Source organism: Podarcis tiliguerta, assembly GCF_965153285.1.
Source record: "Podarcis tiliguerta genome assembly, chromosome: 4".
NCBI lineage: Eukaryota > Metazoa > Chordata > Lepidosauria > Squamata > Lacertidae > Podarcis > Podarcis tiliguerta.
Window position 1 is genome coordinate 69,874,582 of NC_139537.1, and position 19,092 is coordinate 69,893,673.

Genomic DNA, 19,092 nt, shown 5'->3' on the forward strand with positions numbered 1-19,092 from the left:
CACAAAGAATTCTGCGAATTGTAGCTTGTTATGGGTGCTGAGTAAAAGGTAAAGGACCCCTGGACAGTTAAATCCAGTCAAAGGCAGTTATGGGGTTGCAGCGCTCATCTCACTTTCAGGCCAAGGGAGCCAGCATTTGTCCACAGACAACTTTCTGGGTCATGTTGCCAGAATGACTTTACCACTTCTGGTGCAATGGGACACTGTGACGGAAACCAGAGTGCACAGAAACCTCCCCGCTGCAGCGGTACCTATTTATCTACTTGCACTGGTGTGCTTTTGAAGTGCTAGGTTGGCAGGAGCTGGGGCAGAGCAACGGGAGCTCATCCCGTCGTGGGGATTCAAACTGCCGAACTTCTGATTGGCAAATCCAAGAGGCTCAGTGGTTTAGACCACAGTGCCACCCACGTCTGTGGGTGCTGAGTGGACCAGCATGGGGCTACACTATGGGGAAGTGGCTCCAATATTGTAATATGGAAAATGAGCCTCAGCATGTTTTTTTTACAAAAGTTTGAAACCCGAAAAGCACACACAGATGATTTTGTTCTGCACTCTAAAACAATTCATGTTTAGCCATATATGCACTGCATGTTTTAACAAGCATGCTTTTCATTACAGGTAGTGACTGGATCAGGCCGCCAAGAAGCTCAGAAGACTGATGCTGAATATCGGAAGCTCTTTGACCTGTCTCTCCAAGGTCTTCAACTTCTGTCTCAGTGGAGTGCACATGTTATGGAAGTGGTATGTGCAGGGCAGGCTGTGGAAAGTTCTAAAGAGCAGCAACTGTGAGGGGGAGTGGAAATGTTTTGTTTCACTGTAATCTTTAGATGGCATATTATAGAGCAGCATGTGATATTCTGTTTGCACCCTTACTTGGATGAGTTAAAGATCTCAAATAGACTCAAAGCTATTATGTGGAGCAAGGGACGCGGGTGGCGCTGTGGGTAAAAGCCTCAGTGCCTAGGGCTTGCCGATCGCATGGTCGGCGGTTCGAATCCCCGCGGCGGGGTGCGCTCCCGTTGTTCGGTCCCAGCGCCTGCCAACCTAGCAGTTCGAAAGCACTCTTGGGTGCAAGTAGATAAATAGGGACCGCTTACTGGCGGGAAGGTAAACGGCGTTTCCGTGTGCGGCTCTGGCTCGCCAGAGCAGCGATGTCACTCTGGCCACGTGACCCGGAAGTGTCTCAGGACAGCGCTGGCCCCCGGCCTCTTGAGTGAGATGGGCGCACAACCCTAGAGTCTGTCAAGACTGGCCCGTACGGGCAGGGGTACCTTTACCTTTTTTACCTTTTTACCTTTACCTATTATGTGGAGCATGTATCTGAATGTCACATTTGTAGGCTGTGAAGGAGTTTTTCCGCTAGTTGAGTTGGCATGAGATCTTTGTGGGTTTTTTGTCCACCTTCCTCTTAGTAATATTCATATTAGAATATAAGGTTAAAAGCCACTGTTTTACTGTTATGGCCATTTTGCAGAAGCCACTGGAAACACTTCCTTGTGGAAGAGTTCCCCAACATGCAAGTTTCAGTGCCAAAGCTACATGTAGTGAACTTGGTAAAAATAGCAATACATTACCTGCACACGCAGAAGCTTGCTTCTATATTCACGCCATCACTTTATTTGTTTTCTTGGCGTGTTGATCTTCCTATTTTAGGGCTTAGCAACTATTGATCTAATGAAATGTAGTTGCCTGTTCAAAAGCACAATAGTATATAAGCTTTCATTCGGCCTTAGTGGTGTATTGCAGTTGTTACTGTGGTTTCTCAGTTCAGTTTTTGTCGGTTCTGGCCATTCTTAACCCCCTTCATCAATTGCAGTATTCTTGGAAGCTGGTCCACCCAACGGACAAATATTCCAACAAAGATTGTCCAGACAATGCAGAAGAGTACGAAAGAGCAACACGATACAATTATACCAGTGAAGAGAAGTTTGCTCTTGTTGAGGTAAGAAAATGCCTTCTGACCACGATCACCCACCTCTTTTCTTGACTTGTGCTTGGTCTAATTATGTGAAAACCAATTTCCCCCCCATGCAGGTTATAGCGATGATTAAAGGGCTGCAGGTTTTAATGGGGAGGATGGAGAGCGTCTTCAATCATGCCATTCGCCATACCATCTATGCTGCGCTCCAGGATTTCGCCCAGATTACACTTAGAGAACCGTTGAGACAGGCCATCAAGAAGAAGAAGAATGTCATCCAAAGGTGGTGGCTAATGCCCTCTCGTGCCATTTAGCTTTTCATTCAGATGCGCAGTATTTGTTAAAGGGAAACATAGTGCCTGAGAGCATCTGTTATAATGCAGAGGGACTGTCTTGAATTCTCCCAATGGAAACTTGAGAATGTTTTTTTGGATGGGATCCACAAAACTTGCTGTGTGCAATGGCTCTCCATCTCCTGGCCACCTGTATTACCCAGTGTCCTACAGACCACATGGCCCAGCAGCTGTGCAGTATTGCCAGAGCTTCTGCAACTGGTCCAAGCAGTTGTGACAGCTCCATGGCGGCCGTTGCAAGCTCTCTCACGCCATACTTCCCACAGTTGCTGATGAGCTACTCTGCAACTGTTCTGGCCATTGATCAGATATTGGGTGGCAGTGTACTGGCATTATATGCCTGGCATTAGTTAGGAAAGTAGGAAGAGGATGCTGTATCCATATCTCTTTGGCAGGGCTTTGTAGATTGCATCCTTAGTGAGGCTATTGGGAATTCGTTTCCTCCCAGAACTGCAGTTCCCTTGAGAGAAAGTAATGACAAAGTCACTTTGCATGATGCCTGTTAAACAAAGCTAAACCATACATATCCGGTAACATTTTCCTTCACAAGGGTCCACATCACAGTTGCAATTTTAATAAAAACGACAATCATAACTTTATTATTTATATGTCACCCATCTGGCTGGGTTGCTCCAGCCACTCTGGGCAGCTCCCAACAAAATATTTAAAACACAATAAAACATCAAACATTTAGAACTTCCCTATACAGGGCTGCTTTCAGAAGTCTTCTAACAGTTGTGTAGTTATTTATCATCTTGACATCTGCTGGGAGGGCGTTCCACAGGGCGGGCCCCACTACCCAGAAGGTCCTCTGCCTGGTTCCCTGTAACTTCACTTCTCACAGTGAGAGAACTGCCAGAAGGCCCCTGGAGCTATAACAGCACTTCATATGTGTGAAGGGGCCTCTACACATTGAAGAAACAGCAGGCCTGTGCAACTTGTCCAAGCACTGGCATTATACAGTTACCCTCCTCACTACAACAGCCATGTGTTGAGTGCGGGCATCTTAAGGTTCCACCTTCAATAAAAGTTTATGCACATGGATGTCTTTGTGTTGGAGTAAGGGCTACAGATATTCATGCTCAGTGTGTGGATGTTGGAAGCAGGTCTGGGAAGTCACATGACCCTTTGACACAGGGCGCCCCCTTCATGCAAGGAAAGGCGTTACTTGCACTTGAATGGTAAATCTGAAAGAAACATGCTGTGTTCTCAATTACTTAAAAGCAGAGGTTTCCAGGCTTAAGAATTCACAAGGATATGGAATGTTTGCTTTAGCCAGTCCGTTGGTGGAAAATGAGGCGTGTTCTCGATATGACAGTTTTAGCCGTCTGTGGAATGTGTGGTGACTTTAGAATGCATGTGTCAGGATGCTTGTGGTTGTTATGGAAGAGTTCGCACTTTTATCAGGAACTCACATGCCCTCTTGGATCGTGACTAGCGTTCTCCAGGCGATCAGAAAGACTGTGTGCGACTGGGAAGGTGGCCGTGAGCCGTTTAATGACCCTGCGCTGAGGGGAGAGAAGGATCCCAAAAGTGGCTTTGATGTCAAAGTCCCGAGACGAGCAGTGGGCCCCTCCAGTACCCAGGTAATTTCTCTCTCTCTCTCTCTCTCTCTCTCTCTCAATTCTGGTATGTGTGTCACTGACTTGATACAGGAATTACTGTGGAATGAACCCATTTAAAAAGATTAGTTATATAAATCCTGTGTAAATCTGGATTAGTAAAAAAAAAAAAAAATCTCATGCAGGGGTACTGTCATTTTAATTTTCTACGCTGATTATTCCCTTTCCATGCCCCCTCCCACAAGCCTTTCCTTTACAGCATGTACCTCCTGTGGGATTAATGCTTCTATATTTAAATTCTGTTTTTACAAAGTTTTAGTTGTTTGTATGTCTGATGCCCTCGTGTTTATCTTCCTGCACTTAAATAGTATATACCTGTTTTCAGTATAGTGTGTGTGCACACATATACACATGTAATGACTTTTCTCTGACTAAGCCTACTGTGGTTTATTGCTGGGGTATTCTCTTCTGATAAAATCTTTTCTTGGCTGTTTCTACTTGTGTGTAGAGATGGGAGAGGCATTTGCTCCGCTTGCATTTTAAAATGTGAACCTCCCTAATTGGCATTTCCCAAACCAATATGTTAGTTGAAATGCAGCTACCTGTCGAACTCCACACTCTTGCAGTGCTGTTCTAAAATCTAAAGCATATGCATACACCTGTACAGACATACCTTGGAAGTTGAATGGAATCCGTTCCAGAAGTCGGTTGGACTTCCAAAACGTTCGACTTCCAAAAATAATTCGAAAACCGGAACAATCACTTCCAAAACGTTTGAGTTCACAGGCATTTGGCTTCCGAGGTTCCACTGTATTAGGGAAGACTGCACAAAAATGTGTGTATTAGTAGAAACAACATACAAATAATGTGCAAAACTGCATCAGGGAAAATTGCTTGCAGAATGTGTGTATTAGGACAAATGCACAATAAAACGCATTAGGATTTTAATGCTGTGTTTAAAACAAAAATCACAAAATGACACAGCAGTTAGGAGTGTACTGAAGATTGAAAAGATGAGAATCAGAATCCAAAATTGGCAGATCGGGCCATCAGTACTTGTGAGTACAATTAAGCTGTTCGTTTTTATTTTTTTGTGATTATAAAATACATTTTAGTCATTTAATTTTATTTAACAGGACTTACATACTGCTTAATCATCAAAACTTCTTAGTGTGGTTTATATAAAATATAACACACACATCAAAATTACCGATAAAACCAGAAGTTAAAAACAAATGAATCAAATAAAAATAAAATCAGTTTTTAAAACTAACATTAAAATCACACATCTATCAGGTTTTCCTGTCTGGGTAGGGTTGGTAGTTTTTAGCAGACGCTGGAAACATTGCAGAATTCCAAAATGTAAACGTTGCCACTAAGAAGGATTGATTCCTTCCAAGTGTGGAATGAACATTATTTGTCATATCCCAGTTCCGCAGATTGAAGTGGTTGAGTGGCACATATGGGATAAACCTGTCCCAAATTGTTAAGGGCTTTATTTTGCCAATAGTAACACCTACTAACTGATCAGCCTGCCAGTGCAGATCTTTGTGCAGAGTTGCAATGTACTGACAAGGTCTCACTCCTGCCAGCAATGGTGCTGCAGCATTCTGCATTAACTGCTGTTTCTGGACCCAAGTGCAAAGGAAGCCCCACTCAGGGTTCATTGCAGTAATCCCAGTTTTGAAGTCACTGGTGCCTGGTAAATCTCTTCCATTCCAGAAATGGCCACGCCTGTCACATCAGCCTCAGCTGGTAAAAGGTGTTCCTAGCTATCAAGGCTACTTAGGCCTCGGGGGGGGGGGGGGAGAGACTAGATACAGAAGCATATCTGCAGCTTTAAGGATAGTGCAACTGGCGATTGGCCAATTTCTTAGATGCAGGAACCATCCATTCACAGTGCCTCTTGTCTTCCCAGGATTCAGGCTCACCTTATTTTCCACCCTCCATCCCTTTGTTAGGGCACCATAGCCTTTCCTTGATTGTGCAGAATTAAGACCCAAATCTCTTAATAACTGCTCCAAATAGATATTAAATATTATTTGGGATGAAATAGTGAGCTGTGGCACCCCACTGCATAACTGCCAGGGAGCTGAAAAACACCCCTAATGCTCCTCTCTGGACTCGGTCCCAGACATAGGACAGGATCCACTGCAACACAGGGTTCCCAATCCCCATCCCATGAAGGGGATCCAGGAGAATTCCATGGACAATTTGTAAGGTGTCTGAAATTTTTCCTGCACCATCTCCCCACCTTTTGCATTAAGCACCCCAAATTTGGTAGCCATATTGCTCTCCCTACTATTTTGAAGGGAGATCTCAAACATCTGACTTTATTGAGCTACCCTTAATGTGAGGAGGAATGTAACATCATTATTATTATTATTATTATTATTATTATGCCACTTTTCATCAAATGATCTTAGGGCAGTTCACAGAATAAAATACAAGATAAACACAAGTAAATAACTAAACCAAAACAACAAAGCAATACCACCCCCAACTGTCTTGATTGGTTAGCTGAACAGGATGAGTTTATTGATTCCCACACACACACACTTCCCCAAAAATCTAATATTAGGAAAACTCTGTAATAATTGTAATATGTGATATAGTAGCTTCTTCAATATTTTAAAACTCAGTGTAAAGTTTGAACACATAACATGGTAAACATGTGACTTAGCCACAATGCAGAGGTGGTGACCAGTCCCACGATAAGCAATAGCATTTTGGATTTGTTCATCATGAACCCATGCTGTGCTGTGAAAGAGTTTTGAAACCTTAAAACTTTTCAAAATCAGATTGTGATATGGAATGGAGACAGATGGACAGGGAAACTCTGAAGTTCAGTGGTGGTGGTGGTGGTAAACTATTTATTGTTGGTGCAATACTTTGGGTGCAGCTATAGTAGCTTTATAGATTGTAGTATAAACTTGTCATCACTGTACCCCCCCACCTCCCTGTGGTTTTCCTTTTTACAGTCTGTTCCACCCTTATCTTTTCCTTCCTTCAGCTCTTCTTCTTTCTCATAGTATAAGAGCCTGTTCATTTTTGAGAGATAAGAACATTCCAAACACAGCAGCCTTGGAGCCATCTTGCTGTGTAGTTTTGTGCATTGCTGCTATTTTTTTAATTTATGAATCGCTTTCCCATAATACATTCCAAAGAGATTTTAGTGCTACAGCAGGTAGCATCTTGCTGTATTGCAACTAGAAATCTTTGTAATTGGGGAAACAAATTCCCAGTGAATTTTGCCTAAGGCATTGTGTATCTTTTATGACTTGTAGGGATACAAGAGCCCAAATGGCATCGTCTTATGGGCAGCATTCTCAGCCTTTACAAAATGAACAGGCAAAACAACAAATCTGTCCACCTTTGATGTAGACCAGGGTGGCTTCCGCATACTTCACTGTCTTGCTATTCCTGTCTTAACAAACTAATATACCGTACATTTCTTCTGGTTTTGTATTTTCTCCTTTTCTTATTTACCCATGTGGTTTGTTTTTTTAATTAACGGACTCTCTCTTCTTCCCCCTTTTTTGCCTCTTCCTTTTCTGTTGGTTTTTAGCTCTACATGGTCCGCACTATGGCAGAGTCCTTGAACTCTGCTGAGCTGTTGAAGCAGCTCAGATCTCTGGGAATGGAAAAGTTATTGCATGTGATAAACAAGTTTCTGAGGCAGTCCTACATCTATCCCACTCTTTTAAACTATGGTGGTAAGGCATTACTTATTATTTTTTAATAGTGTGGTGACACAAACTGTTCCATTGCAAATTGTGGGGCTTTCTTCTTCTTCTTTCTCTTTCTCCCCTCACCGCCTTAGGTTTAATGACTTTTGAACTTCCTTATCAGGTTTCAATTTGAAGTGGAGCAGTCTTTGCGTTGGGCAGTGTGCATCCGTAATGCTGAACTAATGTTCCATATTGTGTTTTTCCCCCCTGTCACGAATGTTCTGTTCAATAACACAGCTTTACATGGTGAGAACCATGTTAGAGTCCCTCATTGCTGACAAAAGTGGCTCCAAGAAAACTTTGAGAAGTAGCCTTGAGGGGCCCACCATATTGGACATAGAAAAATTCCACCGAGAGTCTTTCTTCTACACTCACTTGATAAATTTCAGTGGTAAGATACACAGATGATCAGTGTCCAGCTTTAGCATGTCCTAATACCTCTAACATAACCTGGGAATATGTTTCCGATTTTGTGTGGCTTACTTTTGTTTTAAAACGATCGCCTGGCTGCTCTTAGAAGCCGGGATTCTGGGCGACATGGACCCCTTGTCTGATCCAGCAAGGCACTTCCTATGTTCTTAATGTGTTGGAACATTGCAAATAACACTGGAATTAAGAGGTTAGATGCTTCATATGCTTTTCCAGTTGGCACGACTTTCCTTTCTTTCTTCGCAAAAATTTCAGCGTAATAAGAGGTCCCAGTATTGAAATCTGCTTAAAATGGCAAAAACGTGTCTGCTAAGTCCTTTTTCTTCTTCTTCTAAAGAGAGAAACCTAATGCCATGCCTTGGGTAAAACAATTTTCTTTGTTTTGGCTGCCATTCTCTCTACTGTTGGCTGTAATCGGAAGCATGTTGTTTTAGTGGATTCACCTACTGACATGTCTCTAGTCTAGTCGTACCACATTGTGTTGTCTTTCCAACTCATGCTGTTATTGGAACTCTGCTTTGGATGGGAGGAAGACTTTATTCATGTTTATAGTGTTGTCGAAGCGTAATGCTCTTCTCTTTCATTAGCCCTAGTGCCCTTGTTGTGCTTCCCGAGTTCAGTGATTCCCAAACAGTGAATTCGGGACCCTCTAGTACCTTTTGAAATAGGTCCACCACCAGCAATATTGGGCTAGCACAAATCAGAACGACAACAGAGCAGACAATCTTTGCTCATTTCTGCCAGCTGCAATAAATGTCCATAAAAGCAAGGCTTCCTATATGCGCACATCAGAGAGGTTGCTGGAAATTTCTCTGTACCCAGCCCTAGTAAATGAATTGCCAAGGCTGAAAAGGAGACTCCTTAGAGGTCTGAGGTATGCACTTTTGAAGTTTGGGAATCACTGCTCTAGTCGACTGAAAACACTGCTGCTATGACGAGCTGGAAGGTACCTTTGACATATCGGATAGTGTATTACGAGCAATTCCACTTGCTGTAATTACTTTCTGCCCCTCCATATAAAAAAAAATTGTACTAATTTTGATCAGCACATACCATACGGAGTGAGAGAATTCCACCATTTAATTGAGTGAATAGAAGGATGACAGATGTTGCAAGACAGTCCCCTCTCTTCTGCACTTCCTTATTAACCAAAGCCAGGAAACGTGGCATTCATGGCACTAGCACAACCCGGGAGACCAGTTTAGAATGTGTGGGCATGCATGTGTGCGCACCTAAATTGACTAGTTGGCCATTCTTCCAGTAGTGTTTTCAGTGATGAAACCATTTATGCTTCTGCTGGGTGGTTGTTGATAGCAGCTGTATTTAACTTCGTAGGTTCTCCATTTGAAAACCGGTTTTGGTTTCCTTTCCATGCATAACTCTAGTCACCATCTTTCACTTTGGTTTGTTCATTCATACAACACCTGCACCGCTAGAATAGTGCTGCTTCTGTGTGTACGTGTGCTTATTTTCTCCCTCGCAAGAGTATTGATTCGGTATCATTTCTTCTTTCATAAGAAACCCTGCAGCAGTGCTGTGACTTGTCCCAGCTGTGGTTCAGGGAGTTCTTTTTGGAGTTGACAATGGGCAGAAGGATCCAGTTTCCCATCGAGATGTCTATGCCTTGGATTCTGACCGACCACATTTTGGAGACCAAGGAAGCATCGATGATGGAGTAAGCCTGATGTGATTCTGTCACTTCTTGTTGAGTAGTAGATGCAGAAAATTCTGATGATGCTGATATTAGAGGCTTAGTGGGGTAGTCTAGGTAAGCAGAATAGGAACCTCCTTTTCAAGTAAGAAGTTGAAGGAGGACAGGTGGCCCCCAGAATTACCTCCTCTCCACTCACCCAACTTCAGATTGTCGGAGCAGACAAACATCCCCCCCACCTCCTGGATGATGGGCTCTGTTGCCTTCTCAGGTCATCTTCAGTACTTGGCCCTAAGATTTTTCAAGACCTCCGTTGCCCACTTTACTCATGGGCTAAGGATGGGTTCAGTTTTACCAGTTATTTCCCTCATTTCCCTCTGCTTGTAACATTCTTCCTCCACTTCTAACAACCACTTTAGAGCTCCTTTGTTTGGTTCAGAAGAGCTGCTAGGGTACTGGATTGCTAGTGCTCAAAAAAGAACACTCTTGACACATTCTTAGCTACCTCTAGTCAGTCTTTGTGCCACAGAAGTTCCCACGGCCTTTTCGTTTCAGTACCTTTGGGTAATGTATATAATATTGGAGCATCCCTTCTTCCCACTTGTAGTCATGATGGTTGGAACTGGAGTATTTCTAGATTGTGACTCATCACCAGCTTTGCACAACTATATGCTTGCTAGTTACCAGAATTTTGGAATGGATAACTTTTGCATTTTGTTAATGCCCATTTATACACTTATTGTATTCATCCGTGGCGAGTCTATTGTGTCAGGAGACAGGAATATTTTACATGTGTGCCTGAAAAAATAACATATTGTCTTCTTTTAGATACGTGCTGTATTCTTTAGATCTTTATAATGACAGCGCCCACTACGCCCTTACCAAATTCAAGAAGCAGTTCCTCTATGATGAAATTGAGGCAGAGGTAAGATAATTGAATCTGTGCTGATGGTTGAAAATCTGTTCAGCATCAGCACATGCGATTGAATTTATTATTAGGTAAAGATGAAGAGATGGTGTGAGGAGAACCTGAGTGAATGACAGGCACACAAATGCATGTTCATAATTTGCATGCAGGGAACAAGCAGTAGTGAATCTAGCACAAAGACATTCCTCATGTCTAGGTCATTGGAACAAGATTTCCTGCGACCCAGTGCCACCCATGTGTGATATTATTTTATTATTAAATGCATTTTCATTGCATTTCTACTCACAAAAAACCCCAAGACAGTGTACCGTTTAGGCAGAACAACGCAGGTTAAAATACCTAGTAGAACAAAGCCGTTATTAAAACCAGAGAATGGAATTTACAGCCCGTCAAAAGCCGGGTGGAATGAAACAGTTTTTACAGCCCACCTAAAGCTGCTCCAGCCCTAACTTCCCAAGGGAGAGAGTTCCCCTGATGGGCATTGCAGCAGAAAAGACCCAGTTGCAAGTACCGACCAAGCTTCTCTGGGTAGTGAGTTTGAGCTGACTCCATTAAGAAGAATTGTGCTTGAAGCTGCATGGATGTGCAAAGGTCTATACAAGCATAAGAAGCTGCCTTAGACTAGGTCAGACTGTGCCTCTCTAGATCAATGCTGCACATGCGTACTGCTTGTTGGTGTTGATGTGGTGTCCCCTTTGTGTATGGGGCTCAGGGCAGTCCTGTTTCTCCCCCGCTTCATGCACACATACTCATTGCCTACACCCTAAAAGGGGGGGCCTGGTGCAAATGGAAAATGTAGTCTACAAAGGCTGCAGAAGTAGATTTCCAAAGGGAAATGTGCATAAGTAAATACTGTGTTTTAACTGAGGAATTCATATGTTGCGTCTTCAGGTCAATTTGTGCTTTGATCAGTTTGTCTACAAGCTGGCAGACCAGATATTTGGATACTACAAGGTGATGGCAGGAAGGTAAGTAGTCGTGTTAAGCAACTTTTTTAAGCATTCATGTTATGAGTTTTGAAATGCAGCTTTTCATCAACTGTTCATCAAATGTTCTCCCTTTCCAAATAGCCTGCTTTTAGATAAACGGTTAAGATCAGAATGCAAGAATCAGGGAGCAACGATTCCCTTGCTAACATCAAACCGGTATAATACACTCCTAAAGCAGAGACATGTTCAGGTTAGTAAGTATATGGCATTCTTGGACTCTTCCCCACCCCACCCCCCATCTTAATTATCTCCCCTTCAACCCCACTGTGTTGATGCTTGAGGCCCATCTTACAATTGCTTAAATGTACGAGACACAAGCTTGTTTTTCGATCAACTTGGCTTTGGAAATCTTTTGGCAAAGCCTCTCACGAAAGGGTCTGAAAGTAAACCTAGCAGCTAGGTGGGTTGTTTTAAGTCCTGGTTTAAATCACTGATTTGATTAAAGTTTCCATCTTTGTTTTCTGAGCAAGCAAGCATTCTAACTGGGTGCAATTAAAATATATAGTTGCAATTCAGGAGACTCTTTGGATGGAAGATCAAACAGGATGATCTACTCTAGGTTGGCAAATGTTTCTGACTCCTTGTTTAATGATAGCAACAAATAACAAAAAGGCTCTGTGCTTCCACCCAAATAGGCTGCTGAAATGCAGAGAGCTTGAAGGGAAAGGAATAGGGATTGGATTTGGATGTGAAAGGACTTCAAGCCCAGTTCTGGTACTGAAAACCAGTTCCTAGACTGAGCATGCCCTTGGAGGCACCTTAATTCTAAATAATTACTCCCACCAAATCAGGAACTTTGGCTCTCCAATTGAACTGTAATGCCCAACATCCCTGGCCATTCCTGATAGGGCTGATGCTGTCCCACTGAGCTACTGTTTGGCATCAGAGTCCAGTTGTTGGACCAGTTGGGTTTTGTTCTAGATCCTTCAAGCCTGTAGTCTACCCATCTTCTGATTTATACTACTCAGGACCAGAATACATAACCTCTGCTCATGCAGCCCATCTACCTTTTTGCACTACAGAATTTAGATCTTCTTAAGATAGCAATTGTGAAAGTTCTACTTTCCACCTCTATACATGTATGTAACAGTGCTAAGCAACAAGGAACTCTAAAAGGCAAGAGCTGGAAGTAAGTAGGCAGAACATTACACAGAGAAACTAGGTTTCTGTGCAGTTTGATTTGTTAAATATTCATAATTTGCTCATTAATTTACTGTAATGTATAGAGCAATCCTAATTCTGCCTTAGCTGAGCTGCCACTGCTGCAGTCAAAGATGATCAGGGCAGGGTGGAATTTTTTTCTTTTCTTTTAACAATGATGTAAACAAGATTGTATCCTATATAGGATTGCATTCTCTGTATAGATTTGGGAAACTTGTCTCTCTCTGTGCGTCTGTGTACATATTAATTTGATACAACAATTTGGAATTTCTTTTGCTTCAGCTTCTTGGTCGGTCAATAGATCTGAACCGCCTGATCACTCAGCGAATTTCAGCAGCCATGTACAAATCCATGGAACTAGCCATCGGTCGGTTTGAGAGTGAGGACTTGACCTCCATTGTCGTAAGTATTGAGGCACATGAGTGCTGCTCAGTTTCATGTGAGGTCAGGAATTGGCTGAAGATTTCAAGTTCAGCAGCATGTATTAAACCGTTGCTTTCCTAATATTGCACCAGGTTAATGAAGGGAAGGGGGGAACCCTTTGTAACATGGCACATCTTCCCCCGCCCCAATCAAATGTTACCTTGTCCTTGACTGCTCAGATGTACTTGGGATGAGAGGAGGTGAAACAACTCCAATATTTGTGAGCCTGGTTTTATGGCACGGCTAATGGGAAGCAAAAGTTGAAGAGCTCTTAATGTCAGGAAGTGTAGTTTTTAGTTCAAGAAGCTCCTCTTCCTTAAACCTGTGTTAATAAAATATAGACATTTCACCTGTGGGCATTAATTGGGTCTCTGCGGAGACACATAAACAAACCCTTCACATGCAAAACTAAAGTTGTCTGCTATTAGGAAGCGATTTTAAATACGAAAGAATGGTAACTCCTCTGTGGATTTTATTCTGTCTTTAAAAAGCATATAATACTTGACTGTTGGCTTATAAACATGTCCGGATTTTTGTGGTCACATTCTTAAAGCTTCTGTTTTGTTGTAGACTTTGGCAAGTTTTTCAATGCGCCCTTCCCTCCCTCTCACTGTCTCTTTCCTTCCTTCTTTATTTATTTTTGCTTCTTCTCAGGAATTGGATGGACTGGTTGAAATAAACAAGCTGACACACAAGCTTCTGAGCAGATACATGACTCTAGACAGTTTTGATGCCATGTTTAGAGAAGCCAACCATAATGTATCTGCTCCGTATGGAAGAATCACCCTTCACGTCTTTTGGGAGCTCAATTATGATTTTCTTCCGAATTACTGCTACAACGGGTCCACTAACAGGTTGGTGTCACATATTGTAGTGTGTGTGTGTTTAATTGCATTTAGCTTCACTGACTCTGATACTGGCAATATTTGGAATCTACTTGGTTTGCCAAATAGCTACATCTTAGCAGTTGCTCCACAAGCTCAGAAGCTTTGTTAAGAACAAAAATTAATTTTACTCGGAATACATTAGGATTTTTTTTTTTTAAGTGCATTTTTAAACAAACGAACAAAAAACCTAGCCTAGGGTGTTGCGTGTTCAGGGATTTCTAATTGTCTTCTGTGAAAAAGATTACGCTAAGCATGCACGATCGCTTCCTTTTCAAAGAAGAAAATTAACTCCCTGCAGCTGCAGTGCTCAGTGTGCAAAGAGGAACTGTTGGCTTGGGGCCTAAATATTTAAGAATATACAGTATAATAAATTACAAACATTTTAGCTGCCACCTCCAGCTTCTTTTCATCCAGCAAACATCAGATGATTTTACATGTTTTTCCCCCACATGCATTATTACATATACACTGGTAGTTTTTTTTAAATTGTTCTCATCATGTACATTTAGTGGAATGTCATCCTCTATTGTAGCCAACAGTTTTATATGATGAAACTGTTATGCATGAAGAGGCAGCTTGAATGAACAAAGACTTGGTTGGAGGTTATTTAAGCAGAACAGACTATGTTAAAGAAGTAGAACCTGAGTCGTGTTTTCTATGCCTACTTAAAACTCACCTGCTCACCCAGCTGTTTCCTGGCTATTAATTTGCTTATAATCAGTATATATTTTTCTGGGGGTACTCAAAGGTACACAGCATCGGCATCTTCCCCTGCCCTCCAAATGTTAAAAATGTGGCACTTACTGTAACAACTTCATGGTGTGGACTGGCACCTTCCCCCCCCCTCCAAATAACACCTGCATAGGTGTTCCCTGCCAACCCTGTCTCAACGCAAGTCCTCCTTGGCCACACACAGCCTTGTTCTGTGTGATCGAAGCAGGAACAACCTACATTGGCATGCTATAGATGGGACACCTGAATTCCTTGCAGGGAGGTGTACCATACCACAGTGTAGGAGCAGAATAAAGACTGTTTGGCATGTTGTGTATGTAGGTGCACTTATGTAAAGCCAATCCTGGGATCTGTGTGTTTATGTGCACACTGGGTCTTAAGTTTACTGAGCAAAAGTGCATTCTTAATTGGGTGGAGGAAATTATAGTCACTGCCTGACCTATTCTTCAAACGGCAGCTGAACATAGTTCTTACACTTACCAAGTTCTGATTGTTGTGCCCTGGAGGTCTTTTGGGAAGAAAATGACCTCAAGTCTTTCATAAATATCAGATAAATCTACACAACCATGTGCATGAAGGAAATAGCTGCTAGCGGCTGCTACCACAAGAGTACAGTATAGGACGTGAGTGGCTCTGTGGTCTAAACCACTGAGCCTCTTGGGCTTGCCGATCAGAAGGTCAGCAGTTCGAATCGTCATGACGGAGTGAGCTCCCGTTGCTCTGCCCCAGCTCCTGCCAACCTAGCGGTTTGAAAGCACGCCAGTGCAAGTAGATAAATAGGTATTGTTGTGGTGGGAAAGTAAACGGCATTTCCATGTGTTCTGGTTTATGTCACGGTGTCCCGTTGTGCCAGAAGCAGTTTAGTCACTGCTGTCACATGACCTGGAAAGCTGTCTGTGGACAAACACCGGCACCCTCAGCCTGAAAGCAAGATGAGCACCATACCCCATAGTTGCCTTTGACTGGACTTAACCATCCAGGGGTCCTTTACAGTATAGATGCTCAGTAATCTTTTCAGACCTGGAACCTCCTTTTAGTCTAAGCATGTTTTTCTTATTCTCCCGCTGCTCCCCAATATATTTGTATGGTAAATATTTTTTTATGGTAAATAAATGTATTTATTTGTACCAACCCTTTATAGCAGTTCTCAGGCTTTTACTTGTGCAACCTCTTGAAACAAGCCTTTACACTAGTGGAGTATTGCACTAGTGGGTTTAGCTTCACTTGCCTCAGCATCCCTCCGGAGTGAGGTACATTTTCTGTCACACATTGGACACTGCCCTCATTTGCACCTTAACATTCCTAAGGAAAATTGGTTGTTCTAACGTATTAAAAAAGTTCCTCTCTCCACACACACAATATATATATATGTATTTGGCATTCAGCCGCTAACTCACTGGGAATTCTTAATTCTTTGTAGTACTACTTGACGCTAAAGAACTCAAGTTAACAGGATAATCAGTTAGATACAGTGGTACCTCGAGTTACAAACGCCTCAGGTTACAAACTCCGCTAACTTGGAAGAGTTACCTCAAGTTGAGAACTTTGCCCCAGGATGAGAATGGAAATTGTGTGCTGGCAGTGCAGCAGCAGCAAGAGGCCCCATTAGCAAAAGCACGCCTCTGGTGAAGAACAGTTTCAGGTTAAGAACGGACCTCCAGAACGAATTAAGTTCATAACTAGAGGTACCACTGTATATAACAATAGGCAGGTTATACACAATCACTATATTTATGGCCTTAGCTGCTGCATCAGCTAGAATACGTACATTTAATCTTTTGCTACGAACATATTTTATTGAGCCAATTGTTTGTTTTCGCTTAAAAAAAAAAACAGCTGCAAACTACACCCATTTTGTTCTGTGAATTTTATATTGATTTTAAATTGTTAACAGGCTTTTCTGCATTTGCAAAAAAGCTTTTTATGACTAGGGTCAAAGATTGAGGTCATTCCTGAAAAAGCATTACGTTAAAACTGCACTTTAAGCTGCACTAACTGTTTGTAATGGTTTGCTTTTGATAATGAAATGAGATTAAATAGTTGGGTGGTGTGCTATTAAAGCAAGCGGGCATTTACTAATTGCATCTATTTGTATTTGGTTTTCTGTGCATCTATAAGACCAAATGTGAAGGGTGTTGATTTGGGAACATTAGCAAGGAAAAAAGGAAGAGAGGCATTGGAATTGACAGCAAACGTCCGTGGTGCTCCTTACAGGATGTGCAGTAGCATGATGGCCAGGGCTTTACCTGAAAGTAAGCCCCACTGAATACAGTGGGACCTCAGGTAAACATCCCTACAGTTACGCTGTAAGAGTGTGAGTTTAAGGTGGTTTTAAGCAAGCTACTGTTCCTAAGTCACAGCCCCTAGGCTGAGGTGCTATATAAATATGTAGCTGCATAATAAGCAAGTTATGTTTCTGTTTCGTCTTGGATATGTTTATTATCATAAGATTTGCATTTTCCTCACAGGGGAAATAGGGGAGCGGGGGAAGAGAGTGCTGCTGTACTCAGGTTCTGTTTGTGGGCTTCTCGCAGGCAACTGCGGCCATTGTGAAAACACTATAGGTAGATGGGCCACTGGCCTCATCCTTCAGACTTTTCTATTGTTCTTATGATACCAAGAAGTAATACTTGATATCTTAAGATATCAAGAAGGAGCACTTTAGAGCTCCTTACTCACAGTGTGATGGTAATCTCTACAAAAACAAACCTATAAGGTAGGCCAGTACAGTGGTACCTCGGGTTAAGTACTTAATTCGCTCCAGAGGTCTGTTCTTAACCTGAAACTGTTCTTAACCTGAAGCACCACTTTAGCTATTGGGGCCTCCCGCTGCTGCCGCACCGCCGGAGCACAATTTCTGTTCTCATCCTGAAGCAAAGTACTTAACCCGAGACACTATTTCTGGGTTAGCGGAGTCTGTAACCTGAAGCGTATGTAACCTGAAGTGTATGTAACCTGAGGTACCACTGTATTACTAGTCCACTTCTGTTTGATCCTTTTACTGTTTTGATACATCAGTGTTTGGAGTAATAGTTTGCGCACTGTGTTCTTGTACCACCTTGTCCAGCTAATGCAGTTTAGAAATATTATTGACAGTGCTTTGTACAACCTGTCGCTAACATTCAGTAAATAGTTGTTTCGTAGTTGTATTCAGTTTTATTTAGATGGTGCCTCTTTTGTCTGAAACTCATGTTTGGAATTGTACTGCCTGAAAGGGAAATGAAAACACTTTAAAAAACCTGGGTGGTGTTTTTGTCAATTGCTCCCACCCTCCCCCCAAAAAGCGTTGGTAACATTTTGATTTGTGTAATCTACTTTACGTTGACTGCTTAGTGCTCTGCTGATGAAAATGAGTAAATTGCTAGGAAAGTCATCATCCAGAGATTAAAAAGTGGCATGACCTGATTATATTGATGCATGCCCAAAAAAACCCTACAATTTAGCAACATAGTGTAGCGAAGTAGATTTTGGTGAAATAATTTTATCGTAGAAGCTAGAAGGAAAACACATCAGACTGAAGGCGAATCTGCATTATTAATTTGGGTATTTTAACTCTGTAGCTGGTCTCTCTTAGCTGTTTGAACATTTGAGAGAAATTATAAAAGTTATCTGAAGTTAAAATAGGGAATGTTGGTGGGTCGAAGCCAGGGTGTGTGTTCTAAAAGTAGCCTTCAGGAGTGCCTAAACATTATTGAAGATGTCTGGAACAGATCCTTGCCAGTGGCCAGTACAATAAAGTTATTTGGATTGGACAAGATGCCAGAAAAAAAGAGTTCAAGAGGACTGTAGAAAAATCTAAAACCACTTCTGTTTAGTGCGGGCCATTCAACCACAGTGTGCTATTGATCAGTATATTAATGAGCATTCATTGTAAGAGGCTTTTAAGGGTTGCATCTAATGGTGTACTCGTCTGATAGTAAGCTTTCCATCAATGGGAGGGAAGCAGTTGTTGGCAATTCCTGCTCTTCCTTTACCTTTGCTGGTAAATCTCCCTCATTTTGTTGACTGATTAGATATAAACGTGTGTATCACTTACGCAAGAGACAATAGCAAAAAAAATGTGCATCAATACATAGTGAAACATAAACCAAACATTAGTTTGTATGGGATCATAACATCATGTCAATAACTTCAATCCAAATGATACTCCCTTCTGGGAGGAATCCAAAGCTTGAACAAATAATGGACTTGTAGTTAGCATGGAAAGATCCAATCCCTCATCCCCACCCCTGTTTAATGTAATCAAATCTTCTGTTTTGGAGTTTTCATATTATCTGCAGTGTATATAAATCCTGTGATGCACGAGAAAAGATTTCCCCATCATATCC

The 19,092-nt window shown here is 42.0% G+C and overlaps 1 protein-coding gene across 1 annotated transcript in view; it reads left to right on the forward strand.

Moving 5' to 3' along the window:
- CYFIP1 (cytoplasmic FMR1 interacting protein 1) overlaps positions 1 to 19,092 on the forward strand; it is a 59,523-nt gene that overhangs the window by 19,784 nt on the left and 20,647 nt on the right. The window contains exons 12-24 of the mRNA XM_083439058.1: positions 619 to 741; positions 1,817 to 1,942; positions 2,035 to 2,201; positions 3,710 to 3,857; positions 7,402 to 7,549; positions 7,657 to 7,685; positions 7,802 to 7,955; positions 9,512 to 9,668; positions 10,473 to 10,569; positions 11,464 to 11,540; positions 11,643 to 11,751; positions 13,005 to 13,124; positions 13,800 to 14,024. Coding sequence (XP_083295184.1) covers positions 619 to 741; positions 1,817 to 1,942; positions 2,035 to 2,201; positions 3,710 to 3,857; positions 7,402 to 7,549; positions 7,657 to 7,685; positions 7,802 to 7,955; positions 9,512 to 9,668; positions 10,473 to 10,569; positions 11,464 to 11,540; positions 11,643 to 11,751; positions 13,005 to 13,124; positions 13,800 to 14,024 — 1,680 coding nt within the window. The remainder of the gene's footprint in view (positions 1 to 618; positions 742 to 1,816; positions 1,943 to 2,034; positions 2,202 to 3,709; positions 3,858 to 7,401; positions 7,550 to 7,656; positions 7,686 to 7,801; positions 7,956 to 9,511; positions 9,669 to 10,472; positions 10,570 to 11,463; positions 11,541 to 11,642; positions 11,752 to 13,004; positions 13,125 to 13,799; positions 14,025 to 19,092) is intronic.